An 18,237-nucleotide genomic window follows, 5' to 3' on the forward strand; every position below is an offset into this window, starting at 1 on the left:
TGCCAATGCCCCACCCTACTTTAGGCACAGCTCCTCTTGCTATTTCAGAGGCATTTCACACAGTGACAACAATCAAAACTCACCTCTATTCTGTGCCCTGGCACTTCGCACCTGAACGCCTAGGATGATTAAGACCAGGCAGAGCAGGGCTCCCAGGATAATGCAGATGACCACGGGCACCGTGACTCTCCCACTGTCAGTCAGAGGACGGCGTGGGGGAGCTGGATGGAAATGAACATGTGACAAGGAGAGATTATCTTGTGAGATTCAGGGTGGGGCCCGGGGAGCTCCCAAGTCACTCATTGTACAGCCCAGAACAGCACGGTAATGGGCTGGGACACAGTCTGTGCGTCATGGAGGCAACACACAGGCTGCTGTTTAAATCATGGGCCCTGTTCTATCAGCTGGAATCATCAGGGTTAGCATGGCCTGCAGCTCCCACCCAGATGTCATTCAGCCCTAAGTTTCACAGGCCATGTGTAAGGGGACTGTAACCCAGACATGGCAGGAGTGATGCTAGGAAGAAGAGTCCTGCCACTTAACACCTGAGGGCGTGTGGCCACTGCCAGAGCAAGCGTCCAACCCATAGCATCCCTACAGCACAGCCAGAGCCTGAGAAGGAGGCCTGGAACTTGTGAGGAACAGACTGTGAACTGCCCTGACATTTCAGAAATGCTAGTTGTGATGTCCCTGTGCCACAGACTGGGGTGATGTGTTTTCCTTTAACCTTTCCCATTTTTCCCTTATTTTTTTTAAATTGATTGCTGGGCCCAGCCTTGTCAGGGTTACAAGGACTCTGTCACACAGGAGAGTGGAAGGGGAGCACTTCACGTCAGGAAGGCCTCTGGGTAAAGGAAGTGGGAGGACTCAGATCCCTTCACTAGCCCACTTCACCGGGGTACTGTATAAGCCAGGAAAGTTCCCCATAATAATGGGACCATTCCCCTGCTTACACATGGAAAGGAGCTCCTCTTTTAGGCTGCAGCTTGGAGCTCATCCTCTGTGACCCAGCACCAGGGAAATTTGATGGGAGCGGGGGATGTTTTACCTGTTCTACTCAGTGATGCTGTCGTCTCTGTCACACCTGCAAAGGGAAAGGGACGAGAGTTGGAGTCTGGGGGAAGTGATGTTTTTGTCACATGGTAGCACCCCTCAGAGTCCCTGAGGATCTCCAGTTGTCACTTATACAAACTCCCTCAGAGCAGCACAGGGTCTGTATGTTACTGATTTAGGGCCCATGTCCTCCTATATTGACTAGTAACAAACCAGCACACTGGGGCCTGTGATGGATGCAGGGGCTATGTGGGCTGATGTCTGTGCCAGTCTGACCCCACAAAGGTTCTACCCTATAGCATCATTGGTGCTCCCGCACACGGGAGATGGGAGGGCCTGGTCTGTGACCAAGGTGGGTCGGGCAATTGGACCCATCCTCCTTCCAGAAAATTATAGCATGTAGCAGAAACATTTCCTGTCACTCACCTGAGCAATTCACTCCAACATCTTCCTTATGGTCACAGTTGCTCTCACCCCAGGGTTTGGCAGGACAGTCCCAGAGAGATGACTCTGTCCCTCTGCAATTCAATGTTTCTACCCAGATGGGACCAGTCCCCTCACCGAATGCAGCCTCGCCTGGGACTGGTACAGCAGATCCACAGCCCAGTTGTTTACACACAACTTTGGCATCTGCCATGTCCCAGGAGTCATCACAAACTGTTCCCCAGGAACCACGGTACCAAACCTCCACTCTCCCCGAGCATCCGTCCTCTCCTCCCACGACACGTAATTTCTCCTGGTCTGGAAATGCAGAAACCTCACATGTTACTGGGACAGCTGGGAAAGTCCTTAGGGACCAAGAGTGAGACAGTGAGAAACAGAAATACCTGTGCAGCTCGTCGAGTTTGGGCATTTGGCAAACAGCATCTGAGGTGGTTTGTCTTTCTTTCCTATGGAGAGAAAATTATGAACTGGATGGTCCGAGAAGAGTGTGGGATGTAGGAGAGAGTAGGGTTTCTCTGTACAGTAACCCCTAAATTTCAGCAATTTTATAAACTTAAATCTAAAATCTAGTTTGTTTCAGAGCTAACGGATTTATTACTCAGTGGATTCTCTGGCTGTTGAAATCTTTATGCAGTTCCCTGCTGGTGTGTGCGTTTGGGGTTATCTGAGTCTGTTCCATCCACCCTGTGTACAGCTGCTTCTGGTCCTGTTTGAAGGTAAACAGATTTGTCAGCTGAAACTCACCCACATTATTGTGGGGATCCAGAGACAAGAAATGGTGGTATTAGAATTGAGACCGAAATACGACTTTAGATCTGAAACAAACTCTCACTAACATGCACGGACAGACACACTTCTCGGGAATTCTGATTCTGACCCAGATTTCACAGCCGGGGGTCAGGAAGCAGGGGCTGCAGCAGAGCTAGTCTCCAGACAGTTAAAAAGCGCAGCGACCTGTATTCCGCTGCCTGACTGGTCATACTGCCTGATTGGTGGGAAGGGTCAGCAGTCCAGCTCCTGAATCAAGCATTATTCAGCAACTGCTCAAAGCATTTCCCGCAGCTAGGATACCTCGTTTTCCTGTCTTGTTCCTAGGCTTGCTGTTGCCTTGACTCCAGACTTACCCCTTGCCTTGCTCCAGGTAACCTGGTCCTGACACTGAGCTCCGAATTCTGACTTCGGCTCTGGCATCTGGCTCTGGATCTGACCCTGACTCTTGGCCCTAATTTCTGGCTACCAGCTCCTGCTCTAACCACTGGGCATGACTCCTGCTTCAATCACTCAGCATGACTACCCATGTCCCGGTCACTGACCTTGGGCTCATCTCTGACTGTTCATTCCCAAAAGTATAGCCACAGAGATTCCCAAATGATGCTCACTAATGAGAGGCATTTGTGGTGGCACTGGAACAATTTTTACAGTTGGGGGCTGAGAGCCAGTGGTGCCCAAACTTTTTACCTTGCCCCCCCTTACCCATGTCCATGCCCCCTCTCCCCCAAGTTGGGACCAGGACTGGGCTGTGGCTCTTGGGGGGGACATGGATGGGGTAAGGGGATTGAGGCTGGGACCATAGCTGGGGGCGGAAGCAGAGCCCTGCTTGTGGGGCCAGCAGTACGACCCCATGTGCGGGACCAGTAGCAGAAAGCGGGGCCAGCAGCTGGGACCCCGCACAAAAACTGAGGGTGCTGAAGCACCCCTCACACCCCAAGTTCCCCTGCCTATGGGCATTTGTGGGGTCTCACTAGCTGATTGCACTGTATAACACACAGCTTGTATAAATAACTCCATGTTTATTTTCCAGGGGCTGTAGTCTCATTCCTAGAATGGATTATGAAACTTTTATTTCACTAGGAGGGTGGTGAAGCACTGGAATGGGTTATCTAGGCAGGTGATGGAATCTCCATCCTTAGAGGGTTTTAAGGTTAGGCTTCATAAAGTCCTGTATGAGATGATTTAGATGGGGATTGGTCCTGCTTTGAGCAGGGAGTTGGACTAGATGACCTCCTGAGGTCCCTTCCAAGCCTAATCTTCTATGACTATAAGATATGCCTGTCACTGCTGCAAATGTAAGACTGCCTATACTGAAAAGTAAATACATTCACAATTTCTATCACACCCTTTCAATGAGTTAAACATGTAGTGGATGTGAGCATGCGTGCGCACAGAAAGTTTCAGAATTACCACTGCAAGAAATATGGGTCTCTTCTGCGCGGTTATCACAGGACTGCTGTTTCCACAGGTCTGATGGGCACTGCCAGATGGAACTGTGCTGCTCCTTGCATGAAACATGGTCCAGCCATGTGGGACCAGAACCTTCTCCATATGCAAAGTCTCTTGCAAGCTGCCCTCTGTCCCCACAGTTCAACTGTTTGCAGACAATTGCTGCGGTGACTTCAACCATCCCATTGGAGCAAACACTGCCCCACGTCCCATTGTAGAAAACCTCCAGTCGCCCAGCACAGTCACTGTTGCTCACCAGCCTCAGATCTGTGAATTCTAGAAGGAAATGCACAAAAAGGGAATTTAAATCTTCAATTCTGAAATGACCTGGTGTGAAGAGTGAAATCCCAGCGATTGCTAACGATCCTGTGCATCATTCTGCAGGAGCAAATGTCAGAGAGAATCACATACAATGGTCACCTCTGAAAAGTCACCAGTTCCCAGCAGTTACACACACATATACCTGCAATACAGCAGTGACTGCCCTCCCAATACTAGAGAAATGCTGCGATATCTCCAGTCCTCCTGGGTGGGAACATATGAGAAATGGTGACTTTCTAATCACGACCCCAGTAGGTAGGTTGAAGAATAGAGTGATCATATTTTCTTTAAAAGGGAAAATGGAACACCCCACGGGTGGCCCAACCCCAAGGCCTCCCTTCCTCTCTTCCCCCTCCCCCACGAGGACAGCCTAAGCCCACCCTGCCTCCCGCCCCCACAGGGACAGCCTGAGGTTCCCCTACCCTCTTGGAACGTGGGCCGGCCTGAGCCCCTCTGCCACCCATTAGTGTCAGACCAGCCCCAAGCCCCCTTCTTCCCTCCCGCGTGCAGGGTGGCCCAAGACCCCTGCTGTCCTCCCGCGTGGGGCTGGCCCAGCCAAAGCTGCTTTCCTGAGTCCTCCCTCCAGCGTGGAACTGGTGTTGCCACTTGCCCCACTCCCGTATGTTCCTCCACATCCCACTACGGGTTCGTTTCCCACTTCTTTAGCAATACTGTGCATTTGTCCCATTTGCTCCTGCTGACACATGATCACTTGGCAAGAGCAAATGGGACAAATGCCCTGTTTTGCCAAAACTGTTGGGATGGCCATGGAAGGCTTAAAAAAGCTACTGTCCCGGCCAAAACTGGATGTATGGGCACCCTATAGAAAAGAGACAGTGAGGTAAAGGCTCTATCACTCTAAGTTCTCTCCTCAATTGTCTGCCTTCTCCATTAAATCCCCTGGTAACCAGCATTCCTGGACCAGACCTGAGCAGAGAACTCCTGCATCTTCTTTGTGTCTGCAGTTGTGCTGTCCCCAGCCTCTGGAAGGACACTCCCAAAGTTCGGATTCATTCCCAGAGCAGTTCACATCATCCAGCCAGATCTGCCCGGATGCTTCCCCATAGTGAGCAGAGATAGTTGCATTGATGGCATGTCCACATCCTAGTTGTTTGCAGACGACATTGGAGTCTGACAGATCCCAGAAATCATCACAGACTGTCCCCCAGCTGCCATTGTAATAAATCTCCACTCTCCCAGCACAGCGACCTGTCCCATTCACCAGTCTGATCCGCCTGCTCCCTGCAGGGATAGATCCCAGCTGTTAATATGAAATATGAGGATAATTAAACAGCTTCCATGTAATCAGTGATGATGCTACAATGGCTGAGATATTGAAATACTTTTAAAAATCTGTCTTTAACAAGAAACAGAAAAGAAGAGAAGCTGAGTAAGGAAACAAGGAATACTTTAGGCACCACCGGCTCTCAGTACAGAGGAGTACTGATAAACAGAATGTGAGTGAAAGGACCTAACCCCGCTTTCTGCTACTGGTCCCGCACATGGGGTCGTACTGCTGGCCCCACAAGCAGGGCTCTGCTTCCGCCCCCAGCTATGGTCCCAGCCTCAATCCCCTTACCCCATCCATGTCCCCCCAAAGAGCCACAGCCCAGTCCTGGTCCCAACTTGGGGGAGAGGGGGCATGGACATGGGTAAGGGGGGGCAAGGTAAAAAGTTTGGGCACCACTGGCTCTCAGTACAGAGGAGTACTGATAAACAGAATGTGAGTGAAAGGACCTAATTCTGAATTCCTTACTCATCAGAGCAATCCTTAAGGGACTCGTCACATGGGTCAGAGCTTCTTTGTAAGACGAAGGCTTAGCGGAATCAGCCCTTACTCGAAATCTTGAATATTTTCAAACAACTCTTAAATGATAAGTATCAAGGTGTTCAAGGAATTATTAGGCAATTAATTTACCCATAACCAAATATTCTTTTCAATTGTTTCTGAATGGGGAGGGTGTGACATTGTCTGACCAGGTCATGCTAGAGTGTATTTAGATCAGTTCACTTGTGTAGATCAAAGTAATGGTTAGATGTCTAAAGGTGTATTCAGATTTTAAACTTTATAAAAACTAGTGGAATGTTACTGGTATTGTTTTCGCTTATCTATTCCTGTCATAATGTAATGCCAAACATGTACATGGTAAATACACTTGTAGCTAAATAACACATATTACACATCAAATAAATCTTGTGAAATGCTAAATATTTAAGGACTTTAACAGAAAATGCTAATTTCAAAGCAAATGTCCATTATGCATAAGGTTGGAGGTCAAAAATCTAAGTGCATTTCTCACTCCCTGTCATCAAAGGAAAAGCCCATATGGGTAGACCATCAGCTTGTTTTCTGTGAGAAGAAGATATAAATATGGATTCAAAGAAAGACCCTGTATTCCTAGGCTGTTTGGATTCTAACAGAAGAATTACTGAATGAGAAGACAGAGATCCCCAGAGTTATTCTGGGTAGCCCTGTGTGAAGGGGTAAGCTCCCCACACTAGCCCTGTAAGAGCTGGGTTGGGCCAGGTGGTTCTAATCAGCTAATTACACTGCAAACAGTGGAGCTTTAGGCCAGAATCAGCTGGTTAGAGAGACTCGCCTGTTCAGGAACTGGTGGGACCTATAAAGCCAGGAAGCTGGCTATGGGCTGGGGCTGTTGGGAAAGGCTGCAGGAAGGCAGGCAGAAGTCATGCACTGGGAAGAGGGAGAAGTGTTTGGGGGCTGCAGGGAGATACTCTGTAGTTATTCCTTGGAAGCAGGATTCTTGGGGATGGCACACCCAAAGTGAGGAGAGGAACCAGAGTATAGGAAGAAGTCATAGAATCATAGAAAATTAGGTTTGGAAGCAACCTCAGGAGGCCATCTAGTCCAATGTCCTGCTCAAAGCAGGACCAACCACAACTACATCAGTCCAGGTGAAGAGCAATGTGGGCAGATGGAGGAAGTCCAGAACTGCTGAGCTGTCCCTGGACTGGAACCCAGAAAACAGGGCAGCCCTGGGTTCCCCTACCAGTCACTGAGGGAGTGGCACCAGGCAGTGAATGGGAAGACAGCCTAGGACTGTTGATGAACTGAATCATATAAGGGGGAACACTGAGTGACCTAGCTGGAGGGCTAAGTCACAAAGAGGATGCTGCAGATCCTGAAGCAAGATGTCCTGCAGACCAGAGTCAGAGTGATGGTGTGCAAACTGTGGATTGGGCATTGGCCTCAAGAGCTAATCCCCAGAGTGATGAGGAGGAGATGCCAGATCGGCAGCGAGTGGAGTACCTCATGACACCCTGTAAAAAACTTTTGGGAAACTGACAGTTTATTACATCACTGCCACCATTTGGAGCTACAAACTGATTTGCCTGTTATATTTTACCTGCTATAAACTCTCAATAACCCTCATTCTTCCTTCTTAGCTAATAAACCTTTAGTTATTTACTATAGAACTAGCTGCCAGCATTATCTTTGGAATAAGGTCTGGAGTGACTGACTGGTCCCTTGGGACTGGGAGAAACTTGGTGTGGTGTGATATTATGATTAAGTGACATTTTATCACAACTTTCAGTTTGTCTGGGTGGCAAGTTAGGCTGAAGAGCCTAAAGGGACTGTCTGTGACTCCATAGTGAGACTTGTGTAATGATACAGGAATTCATGTTTGACTGGCTTGGTGAAATCTAATTATAGAACCGGGGTCTCAAACTCCCGGGCTGCGGGTTATCTGCAGCCCAGGAACCTCCCCACTGTGGCCCATGAAGGAGAGAGTCAGGCAGACAGGCTGTCCGGAAGGTCTGCTGTAGCACGGCCCCCCTGTAGCTCCCATTGGCTAGAGGAGAGGGACTGAGATATCATTAGTTGCCGGGCAGAGTCAGCCATGGAGGCAGAATCACTTTTTTCCACAATGAATATAAACAAGTCAAAATACCAAACACAACTATGTGATGCACACCTTGCTGCAATCCTGAAGGTTTCAACTGCTCAATCACTGAGGTCAAACATCAACAAACTGACAGAACTGAAACGTTGCCAGGTGTCTGGCAAATCCTAAAAACTCTCTGGCAGGCGAAGAATTGTATAAAATTGTATCAAGTATCAGAGGGGTAGCCGTGTTAGTCTGGATCTGTAAAAGCAGCAAAGAATCCTGTGGCACCTTATAGACTAACAGACGTTTTGGAGCATGAGCTTTCGTGGGTGAATACCCACTTCTTCAGATACATGTGGTGGAAATTTCCAGGGGCAGTATATATATGCTAGCAAGCAAGCTAGAGATAACGAGGTCAGTTCAATCAGGGAGGATGAGGCCCTGTTCTAGCAGTTGAGGTGTGAAAAGCAAGAGAGGAGAAACTGGTTCTGTAGTTGGCAAGCCATTCACAGTCTTTGTTCAATCCTGAGCTGATGGTGTCAAATTTGCAGATGAACTGAAGCTCAGCAGTTTCTCTTTGAAGTCTGGTCCTGAAGTTTTTTTGCTGCAGGATGGCCACCTTAAGGTCTGCTATAGTGTGGCCAGGGAGATTGAAGTGCTCTCCTAGAGGTTTTTGTATATTGCCATTCCCAATGTCTGATTTGTGTCCATTTATCCTTTTCCGTAGAGACTGTCCAGTTTGGCCAATGTACATAGCAGAGGGGCATTGCTGGCATATGATGGTGTATATTACATTGGTGGATATGCCAGCAATGCCCCTCTGCTATGTACATTGGCCAAACTGGACAGTCTCTACGGAAAAGGATAAATGGACACAAATCAGACATTAGGAATGGTAATATACAAAAACCTGTAGGGGAGCACTTCAACCTCCCTGGCCATACTATTGCAGACCTTAAGGTGCCCATCCTGCAGCAAAAAACTTCAGGACCAGACTTCAAAGAGAAACTGCTGAGCTTCAGTTCATCTGCAAATTTGACACCATCAGCTCAGGATTGAACAAAGACTGTGAATGGCTTGCCAACTACAGAACCAGTTTCTCCTCTCTTGATTTTCACACCTCAACTGCTAGAACAGAGCCTCATCCTCCCTGATTGAACTGACCTCGTTATCTCTAGCTTGCTTGCTAGCATATATATACCTGCCCCTGGAAATTTCCACCACATGCATCTGAAGAAGTGGGTATTCACCCATGAAAGCTCATGCTCCAAAACGTCTGTTAGTCTATAAGGTGCCACAGGATTCTTTGCTGCTTTTATAAAATTGTATGATAGCTTTATTGTTTCTAAGAAATTCAGAATAAAAAAAATATAAACTTTTTCTTTTCTGAACCCCATCTTCAGTGACATTATTGGCCTGCTGGAAGGATTTGAGGACTGGCACTGGCCTAAGGCAAATTGAGTTTTAGACCCTTGTTATAGAACACACCATCAGTTTGGGTGTCTACCCTTGTTTTTTTGAGTCTGCCCTGAGATAGTAACTAACAGTGGTGAGCCAAGACAGTGTGACAGGAGGTACCAGAACGTTAGAGAAAAGCAGACTTGGTACCAATTTATTTTACAAATAAAGTGAAAGAAAGGCAAATTGGATCCATGTGTCCTAATTCTACCCTGCTGAAATCAACTGTGAAGCTCCCAGTGACACAATGGGAACAGAAATGGGCCCTTAATGTGCTGTAGTTACCTTGCAGTTGGAGTGGGCATGAAAAATGATATCAGTGCAGTAACATACAGTGCACCATCTATGGTGTAGTAAACTCAGGACAAACAACTACAAAGGGGGCGGGGGAGGGGTAGTAATTAGTCCCAGTGGATTAAAAGGCCTCTCCCAATCCACAGAGAGAGAGAACCACGGAGAAACAAGGTTCAGCTGGAAAAGGGGTTACCAGGAAACTAACTAGGTTCAGCCTGGTCCAACTGCTCGAGACCTTTTTAAACCCTCCCCTGCGTGGAAACAGGTGGGTGAGAGAAGCAGGGAAGCTGCTAGTAGGCTGGGTGCAGCAAGACACTGACCCATTCCAGGAAGGAAGGCTGCACTCCCTCCCCAGAAGGGAAGGAAAACAAGCACAAGGGACTGGCTAGGGAAAGGAATAGCTGGACCCTGTGCTACCAGTAAGGATCTGCCTTGCCCAACTCTGTGTCTCCAAGGCAAAAAGGACCGAGCCTGCTCAGGGGAAGAAGGTACTTTGTCACAAGGGACATAGTTAAAACATGTGTTACTTGTTCACTTTTATGGTGGGACCTTAATGTAAATAAAATACCAGCAAAAAGAATAGAATTATTGTGTACAATAGTCATGTACAACCAAGAACAATGAAAAAATCTCATCACAGATTCCTTTTTCCTTCTTTTCCTTTAAATGAAGGAAAATTACACAGTTATAGATTGTGACTTAACAAGGTCACATTAGAACAGCAATTTTGATGTATTTCCTAAGTGACAGAGGGCTAGATCCACAAAGGTACATAGCTACCTACTTTATAAATTGTTACATATTTATTGAAGCAGGGACTTGACCCTTCCATATTCCAGGTGAATGCCCTGGCCACCAGCTAGAATCAATCTCTAGCTTTTTTTCTGATTCAGTGACTCATTATTTGTACAAAGTGGAACATTTCCAACAGGAGAGACCCACCCCAGCATATCCTGTAGTCTATAGGGACTAGGGCACTCACCTGTGTTCACATCCCTTCTCCAAATCAGGCAGAGCAGGGATTGAACATGGATTTCCCACCTCCCAGCTGAGTGCTTTAACCACTGAGTTATGGGTAAAATGGGGAGATGAGAGAGCTGACCTGGCTTACATGCCTAGCTCCAGGAGTGGGTTCATGACTGAGATCCCTGAGCAGAGGTGCTTACCTCTGCTTGTGTGTCAGGTCGCTGAGGCTTAGATCAATAGCAGGCTGGCATCTAAAGAACTTTGTGTATCTAGGCCCTATTCCCTTCCTTGGCATTTCACTGTTGGCAAATTTAGGTGGTTCACTGTTCAGCTTTCTGGCTTCTGGTGCCTAACTCTCCCCATGCATTGTATGGGGAGCTGGGCATGTGACTCAGAGCTGAGGATTCCATTGGATGGCAAGGCACCTAGGAGTCAGGCCTTGCAATGCCCAACTCCCTTTGGGGGTCTAGCCCACAGCTAGTATCCATGGCAACCTTGGTCAAAACAGTTTGCACATGACTTCCATTTTTTACTTTTGTTTTCTGATACAAGACAGCATGTTTTTTAAGACTTTAAAATCAAGAAGCCACTATATACACTAGAACTGCTTGGAAATTCATCCTTTTCCCCACAAAATATGAATGACAATGAATATTTTTCATGTTCCACAAATAAATTTGGGTTTTTCATAGAGCTGTCAGGTGTTTAAAAAAAATTAATCATGAGTAATTGTAGAGTTAAACAATAACAGAATACCATATATTTAAATATTTTGAATGTTTTCTACAGATTCAAATATATTGATTTCAATTACAACACAATAGAAAGTGTACAGTTCTCACTTTATATTTATATTTTTATTCCAAATATTTAAAGTGTAAAAAATGAAAGAAATAGTATTTTTCAATTCAGCTAATACAAGTACTGTAGTGCAATGTCTTTATCATGGAAGTTCAACTTACAAATGTAGAATTAGGTATAAAAAATAACTGCATTCAAAAATAAAACAATAGATTTCAATTGGTATTCTATTGTTTAACAGTGCAATTAAACTGCAATTAATAATGATTTTTTTAATCTCAATGTTTTTAATTAAATGCGTGAGTTAACTGGTTAATCAACAGCTCAAGTTTTTCAATAAAAATCTGAACATTTTTAATGAAAACAGACTTTTTGTGAAAATTTGTAATCTTATTGTGAAGATTTTTCACAGGAAAAAAGTTTTCATGAAATTTTTTGAACATAAAAATATGGGAGAAAGAGAGAGAGGTTGCTATAGTGCATTAACCATATAACATGGCTACGCTTTGTTCTGTATATAATATATTTTTACCATTAATGGGTCACAGTTTGAACCTCGGATCCACATCATCTCAAGGACTGCTGAGATCACAGCACAGGGTGGGGTGGAGGCAGGCCCTGGGGTGGGTCATGTTCCCATTGAACAAGGACAGAATATTTATAAGATTTTCACACTAAGTCACCTGAGCAAATGACACCGACATCCTCAGCAATTCCTGCCTGGGCTGTCTCAGACACGGAGTTGTCACAGAGAGTCAGATGAGTCTCATTTCCTGCACACTGGACCCTTCTCAGCCCCACAGGGCCCCTTCCTCGCTCAGACTTAGAGGGGTTATAAGCTTTCTCAGCGACTCCACACTGGAGCTGTCTGCAGACCACGCTGGCATCGTTTATGTCCCACTGGTCATCCAGGACTCTGCTCCAAACACCATGGAGGAAAATCTCGACTGTCCCATTGCATCGGCTCTCTCCATACAACAGTCTGAGCGCCTCAAAATGACCTGGGCTCACAGAAACACAAAATAAGCTGAATAACACTCCCTGTTGGTACTGCATGAAAAATAATACACAGATGTGATGTGAAACACACGTTTTTGTGCCAAGTAGAAGGTAACCCTCACCACTGTGCAGTGATACAGGGAACAACCTCTCTCAAGGATTTGATTTGTCTGTCTACTCAGAAATGCAAGAGGTGTTGGAGGGAAAGAATTCCCCAGCTCTGAGATCAGAGCTTGCACGATGTGGAGCGCTCTCTGCCCCTAAGGAGTCAATGTGAGTGGAGAATGCTCAGGAACACCTGGCGGATCAGGCCCCTGGTTACCAAAATGCTCTATGCAAAAGCGCTCAGTGCTCAGCTAACACAATGATAGTGGCAGCGCTGTGAGATAGTTGTGATTTACAACAGGAGAATTTTCTGCACTCAGTTGGGTTTTTCCAGGCCAGGTCTGCAACTGTGGACACTTGAGTTACCTTTCTCATGAACTGTAGATATTGGCTTGACTAGAGATGATGCTTGGAGGGTGAGTGATCTCTGGGCAACGGGGAGGAAGGTCCCATTTTTTTCTAAACATCTGTATTTTTCGTATTAAAGCTTTGTTCACTGTGAGCATGTAAAGATGTTGAAGTTCCTTGTGGGAGAAACCAAGACCCTTTCTGGTGATTAGGTCATTGGAGATTTAGACAGTGTATATGGCACCTTGCATTTCAAAGGAGTAACAGTGCTCCCAAAATATGATCTGTAAACATGTCATATCTTCCTAAATATATCAACAGTTATAAGAATATACATACAGAGGACAGTAGTGACTCCATATTTAAAGATGAGATTAGTATTGCACTTAAGGTAGGGATTCAATTACTCTGTTTTTTTATTAAAGTTATGTATGATCTGATTCTCACATTAAGACTCCTATACTCTGAGCAGGTGTCACGGAGTCACTGGGCAATGCTCCATCTGAAGCCAGTCAGGACTCTGGCGGAGTATTCCTCCTCTCTGTGAGCATACTGTCTCCAGAGCAAGAAACTTACACAGCTTCGATCTTCCTGGATCTGACCTTGGAGAATTCAGCATCCCCTTCTCACACCATGTGCTTCCCACAGCGAGTTCGCACATGGGGGCGCTCCTGGGACGCCAGAGGGCCCTGCACTCCAATTCCACAGTCAGACATGACTGACAGCTAGCCAGTAAACAGAAGGTTTACTAGACAACAGGAACAAAGTCTGAAACAGAACTTGTAGGCCTCCTCAGCCAGGTCCATCTTGGGGCCAGGGAGGCCAGAAACCCACCTGGGCCTCCCTCCATTTCCCCAGTCAGCTCCAAACTGAAACTCTCCAGCCCTTCTTCCAGCCTTTGTCTCATTCCCAGGCCAGAAGGTCACCAGATCTTTGTTCTCCAACACCTTCAGTTGGCAAGTTTGCAGGGGAGGGGCCCAGGCCATCAGTTGCCAGGAGATAGGGTGTCGGCCATTCTCTGTGCAGACAGCATCACACTGGCCCTCTAGGGCTCTGCAACAATCACACCCCCTTATCCCAGCACCTAGATACTTAAGAAATGTAAAGGGAAAACTGAGGCATCCACACAGTATTCTGAGAAAGCATTAAGAATATTCCCACTTTGTCACAACAGGTGTAAATGAACCCTGTAGTTAGTAAGAATTGGGCCCACTGTAATATCCCCTTAGTTCCCACACAGAAACTGTGTCAGTGTGACCCACATTCCTTGTACTGCAACATTTGACTTTATTTCTCTAACAGGAAGTGAAAGATGCAGTGGGGAGGGGACACAGATTTTAGTTGGATACTCTGGGCCTCTGTTACATTATGGGAAACCCACCTGGCAGGTCACACTCTAGTCACCCTCTGTGGGCAGAGCTAGAGTGCAAGGCAGGGGAAGGTTATAAAAACACGAGTTGAAGGGCTTTCATACACTTGAAAGGCTACCATGGCACAGCTGCAGCGCTGTAGCTGCACTTCTGTAGCCCCTTAGTATAGACCCTACCTATGCTGACCGGAGGGATTCTCTCTTTGCTTAAATTGATCCACCTACCCGAGAGGTGATAGCTAGCTTGACAGAATTCTTCTATTTACCTAGTGCTGTCTATACTTGGGGTGGGGGGTGGGTAGGTTGTCTTAACTATGTCACTCAAGGGTGAGGATTTTTCATATCCCTGAGTGATTTAGCTGGGTCAGCCCAGCTTTTTAATGTATTCCATGTTGAAGACAGCCCTTTGGACTCAGCGGCTGATAGATGCAGCACTGAGAGATGTGTCTGCTGTGAGGGCTGGTCCCAACCCCTCTACCACCATGGATACAGGGCAGTGCTATGCCAGCTTTATTTGCTAGGGAAGCCCTCCATTAGCATAATGTTTGGTGCACCATGGTGTGTTCTATGGACCTAGAGGGAGAGTTGGGGGCGGTATTTGTTACTGTGGAGACCACAGAGACTCTGGAATTTACATTTCACTGTCAGCTGATTGCTCTAAACTGGGACTCTGTCTCAGTTAAAGAGAGAGAATGGGGCAGCACTTAGTGAGATGAGGATTTGTGAATTCTTGCCTGCCTTAGCTGGATTTATGGGGAGAAGACAGTGTTCTATGGAATGAGAGCCTTACAAAGATCCAGGGAACAGATATTGTAGAGGCTGCTTCTAATCCTGGTACCACTTAAAATACAGGCTACAGATTTCTCTTGCAACAGCAAATAAGAGACCCAGTCAACTTTTAACCCAAGCCTAGGGCTGGAGCACTGCTAGCTGCCAAGATCCCCAGAGTGTTTCGTTGCTCACCAAGTTCCGAAGTGTTTGAAATGACAGAGGTACTTCCATTTCTCAAGTTCTGAAGACACACTATATTTTACAACCACACTGCAAAGACTGAGAAATCATCTCTAAGAGAAGATCAGTGGGAAATGTGTTTTGATGTGCATGCTAAAGTATAGAACATGTTAAGTTGTAACAGAAACAAAAGGGGGACATTCTGAATAAGAAGAAGCTGTAGATTTACTGTTTCATAACTTTTGTTTAAATATCAGAGGGGTAGCCGTGTTAGTCTGGATCTGTAAAAGCAGCAAAGAGTCCTGTGGCACCTTCTAGACTAACAGGCGTATTGGAGCATGAGCTTTCATGGGTGAATGCCCACTTTGTCAGATGCATGTAGTGGAAATTTCCAGAGGCAGGTATAAATATGCAAGCAAGAATCAGGCTAGAGATAACGAGGTTAGTTCAGTCAGGAGGATGAGGCCTTCTTCTAGCAGTTGAGGTGTGAACACCAAGGGAGGAGAAACTGCTTTTGTAGTTGGCAAACCATTCACAGTCTTTGTTTAATCTTGAGCTGATGGTGTCAAATTTGCTGATGAACTGTAGCTCAGCAGTTTCTCTTTGAAGTCTGGTCCTGTAGCTTTTTGGCTGAAGTGTTCTCCTACAGGTTTTTGTATATTGCCATTCCTGATATCTGACTTGTGTCCATTTATCCTTCTATGTAGGGACTGTCCAGTTTGGCCAATGTACATAGCAGAGGGGCAATGCTGGCACATGATGGTGTATATTACATTGGTCGACGTGCAGGTGAATGAACTGGTAATGGTGTGGCTGATCTGGTTAGGTCCTGTGATGGTGTTGCTGGTGTTAATATGTGGGCAGAGTTGGCATTGAGGTTTGTTGCATGGATTGGTTCCTGAGTTAGAGTTACTATGCTGCGGTATGTAGTTACTGGTGAGAATATGCTTCAGGTTTGTGGGTTGTCTGTGGGCAAGGACTGGCCTGCCACCCAAGGCCTGTGAAAGTGAAGGATCATTGTCCAGGATAGGGTGTAGAACACTTCAATCTCCCTGGACACACAATAGCAGATTTAAAGGTAGCCATCCTGCAGCCATTTCTCTTCCCTTGGTGTTCACACCTGAGCTGCTAGAAAAGGGCCTCATCCTCCCTGATTGAACTAACTTCGTTATCTCCAGCCTGATTTTTGTTTGCGTATTTATACCTACCTCTGGAAATTTCCACTACATGCATCTGACGAAGTGGGTATTCACCCACGAAAGCTCATGCTCCAATACGTCTATTAGTCTATAAGTTGCCACAGGACTCTTTGCTGCTTTTGTTTAAATGTTATTCATAGTTATTACAATGTTTTCTGTGTGCATTAAATGTTTATTTTACTAAGGCCATATCTACACTATGGGCGCTACGGTGACACAGAACAGCACTGCAGCTATACCGCTGTAGTATAGATGTTTCCTTCAGTAACAGAAGGGGTTTTACTATTGCTGTAGGTAATTCACCTTTCCGAGTGGTGGAAGCTAGATCAATGGAATAATGCTTCTATTGTTGTCTACACTGGGGGTGAGGTTGGCATAGTTATGTCACTCGGGGTGTGAATCCTATTGAGCTCATTGATGAAGGCTGCTAAGTGCTTAATATTTGCTGAAAATGAAACGTAGGCTCTTAAACCAGTTAGGCATTTCCATGCTGAATGGAGCAACAGTGAAACAGGTGTAAAAATCTGGGCTTAAGACCCTATGAATAGCCAGCAGATAGATGGCAAGTTATCAGCTACTGCAGTTCTCTGGTGGGGCATGGGGAAGTCTTTGAAGATTTTTGGAGAAGCCTGGAGGAAAAAGGCCCCTGCAGTATTTGTGTTGCATTGTAGAAGAGGATCTTCATCAAAGCACCAGCTGCTCTCACCAAGAGCGGGATCTTTCTGAAAGTTTCCAGCTGGCTCAGAAGCCAACCTCTGGAGCCATCTGAACACTTTCCTGAAAACCGAGATTTTTCGCAAAGAAATGACTATTTCTGTGAAGTGTTGTAGGGTATTCATGATCTACAAACATACACACACACACACACACACACACACACACACACTGAGCAAACTCTGCAGGTAAGGGCTGCAACCCACCAGCACACAACCCAGGATGAGCAACGGGGGAACATTTTGGCCAGGAATATAAGGGCAAACACCTAATTTTCCAGAGAGTGAAATGAGATTGTAATACCCCCACAGCCTGGATGAGATCTCTGCATATAGGTTGCTTCTGCAACACAAACTTCAACCTGATGAAGAGCTGAGTCAGCCCTGCTGAGACTGAGGGAATCTGTGAATCACAAAAAGACGGTTACTCACCTTTGTAACTGTTGTTCTTCGAGATGTGTTGCTCACATCCATTCCAGTTAGGTGTGCGCGCCGCGCGTGCACGTTCGTCGGAAACTTTTTACCCTAGCAACTCCAGTGGGCCGGCAGGTCGCCCCCTAGAGTGGCGCCGCCATGGCGCTCCATATATACCCCTGCCGGCCCACCCGCTCCTCAGTTCCTTCTTGCCGGTTACTCCGACAGTGGGGAAGGAGGGCGGGTGTGGAATGGATGTGAGCAACACATCTCGAAGAACAACAGTTACAAAGGTGAGTAACCGTCTTTTCTTCTTCGAGTGATTGCTCACATCCATTCCAGTTAGGTGAATCCCAAGCCATACCTAGGCGGTGGGGTCGGAGTGAGAAGTCGCGGCATGGAGCACTGCAGATCCGAAGGCCGCATCCTCTCTTGACTGCTGGACCAGGGCATAGTGGGAAGCAAAGGTGTGGACCGATGACCAGGTCGCTGCCCGACAGATTTCCTGGATGGGCACACGGGCGAGGAAAGCCAGCGACGACGCCTGCGCCCTGGTAGAATGCGCAGTCACCCGGCCCGTAGGGACGTGGGCCAAGTCATAGCAGGTCCTGATACAGGACGTTACCCATGAGGATAACCTCTGGGAGGAGATAGGAAGCCCCTTCATGCGGTCCGCTACCGCCACGAAAAGCTGGGGGGATTTGCGGAAGGGCTTGGTCCTCTCCACATAG

General features: G+C 46.7%; 1 protein-coding gene across 1 annotated transcript in view; it reads right to left on the reverse strand.

Annotated features, from left to right (window-relative positions):
- The window catches only part of LOC115636912 (antigen WC1.1-like), a 710,101-nt gene that overhangs the window by 628,225 nt on the left and 63,639 nt on the right, over positions 1-18,237 (reverse strand). The window contains exons 6-12 of the mRNA XM_030537633.1: positions 12,092-12,409; positions 4,966-5,280; positions 3,679-3,993; positions 1,881-1,943; positions 1,480-1,794; positions 1,049-1,084; positions 84-221 (exon numbers count right to left, since the gene is read on the reverse strand). Of these exons, the coding sequence (XP_030393493.1) occupies positions 84-221; positions 1,049-1,084; positions 1,480-1,794; positions 1,881-1,943; positions 3,679-3,993; positions 4,966-5,280; positions 12,092-12,409 (1,500 nt within the window). The remainder of the gene's footprint in view (positions 1-83; positions 222-1,048; positions 1,085-1,479; positions 1,795-1,880; positions 1,944-3,678; positions 3,994-4,965; positions 5,281-12,091; positions 12,410-18,237) is intronic.

Source organism: Gopherus evgoodei, chromosome 1 (assembly GCF_007399415.2).
Source record: "Gopherus evgoodei ecotype Sinaloan lineage chromosome 1, rGopEvg1_v1.p, whole genome shotgun sequence".
In the NCBI taxonomy this organism is placed as follows: domain Eukaryota; kingdom Metazoa; phylum Chordata; order Testudines; family Testudinidae; genus Gopherus; species Gopherus evgoodei.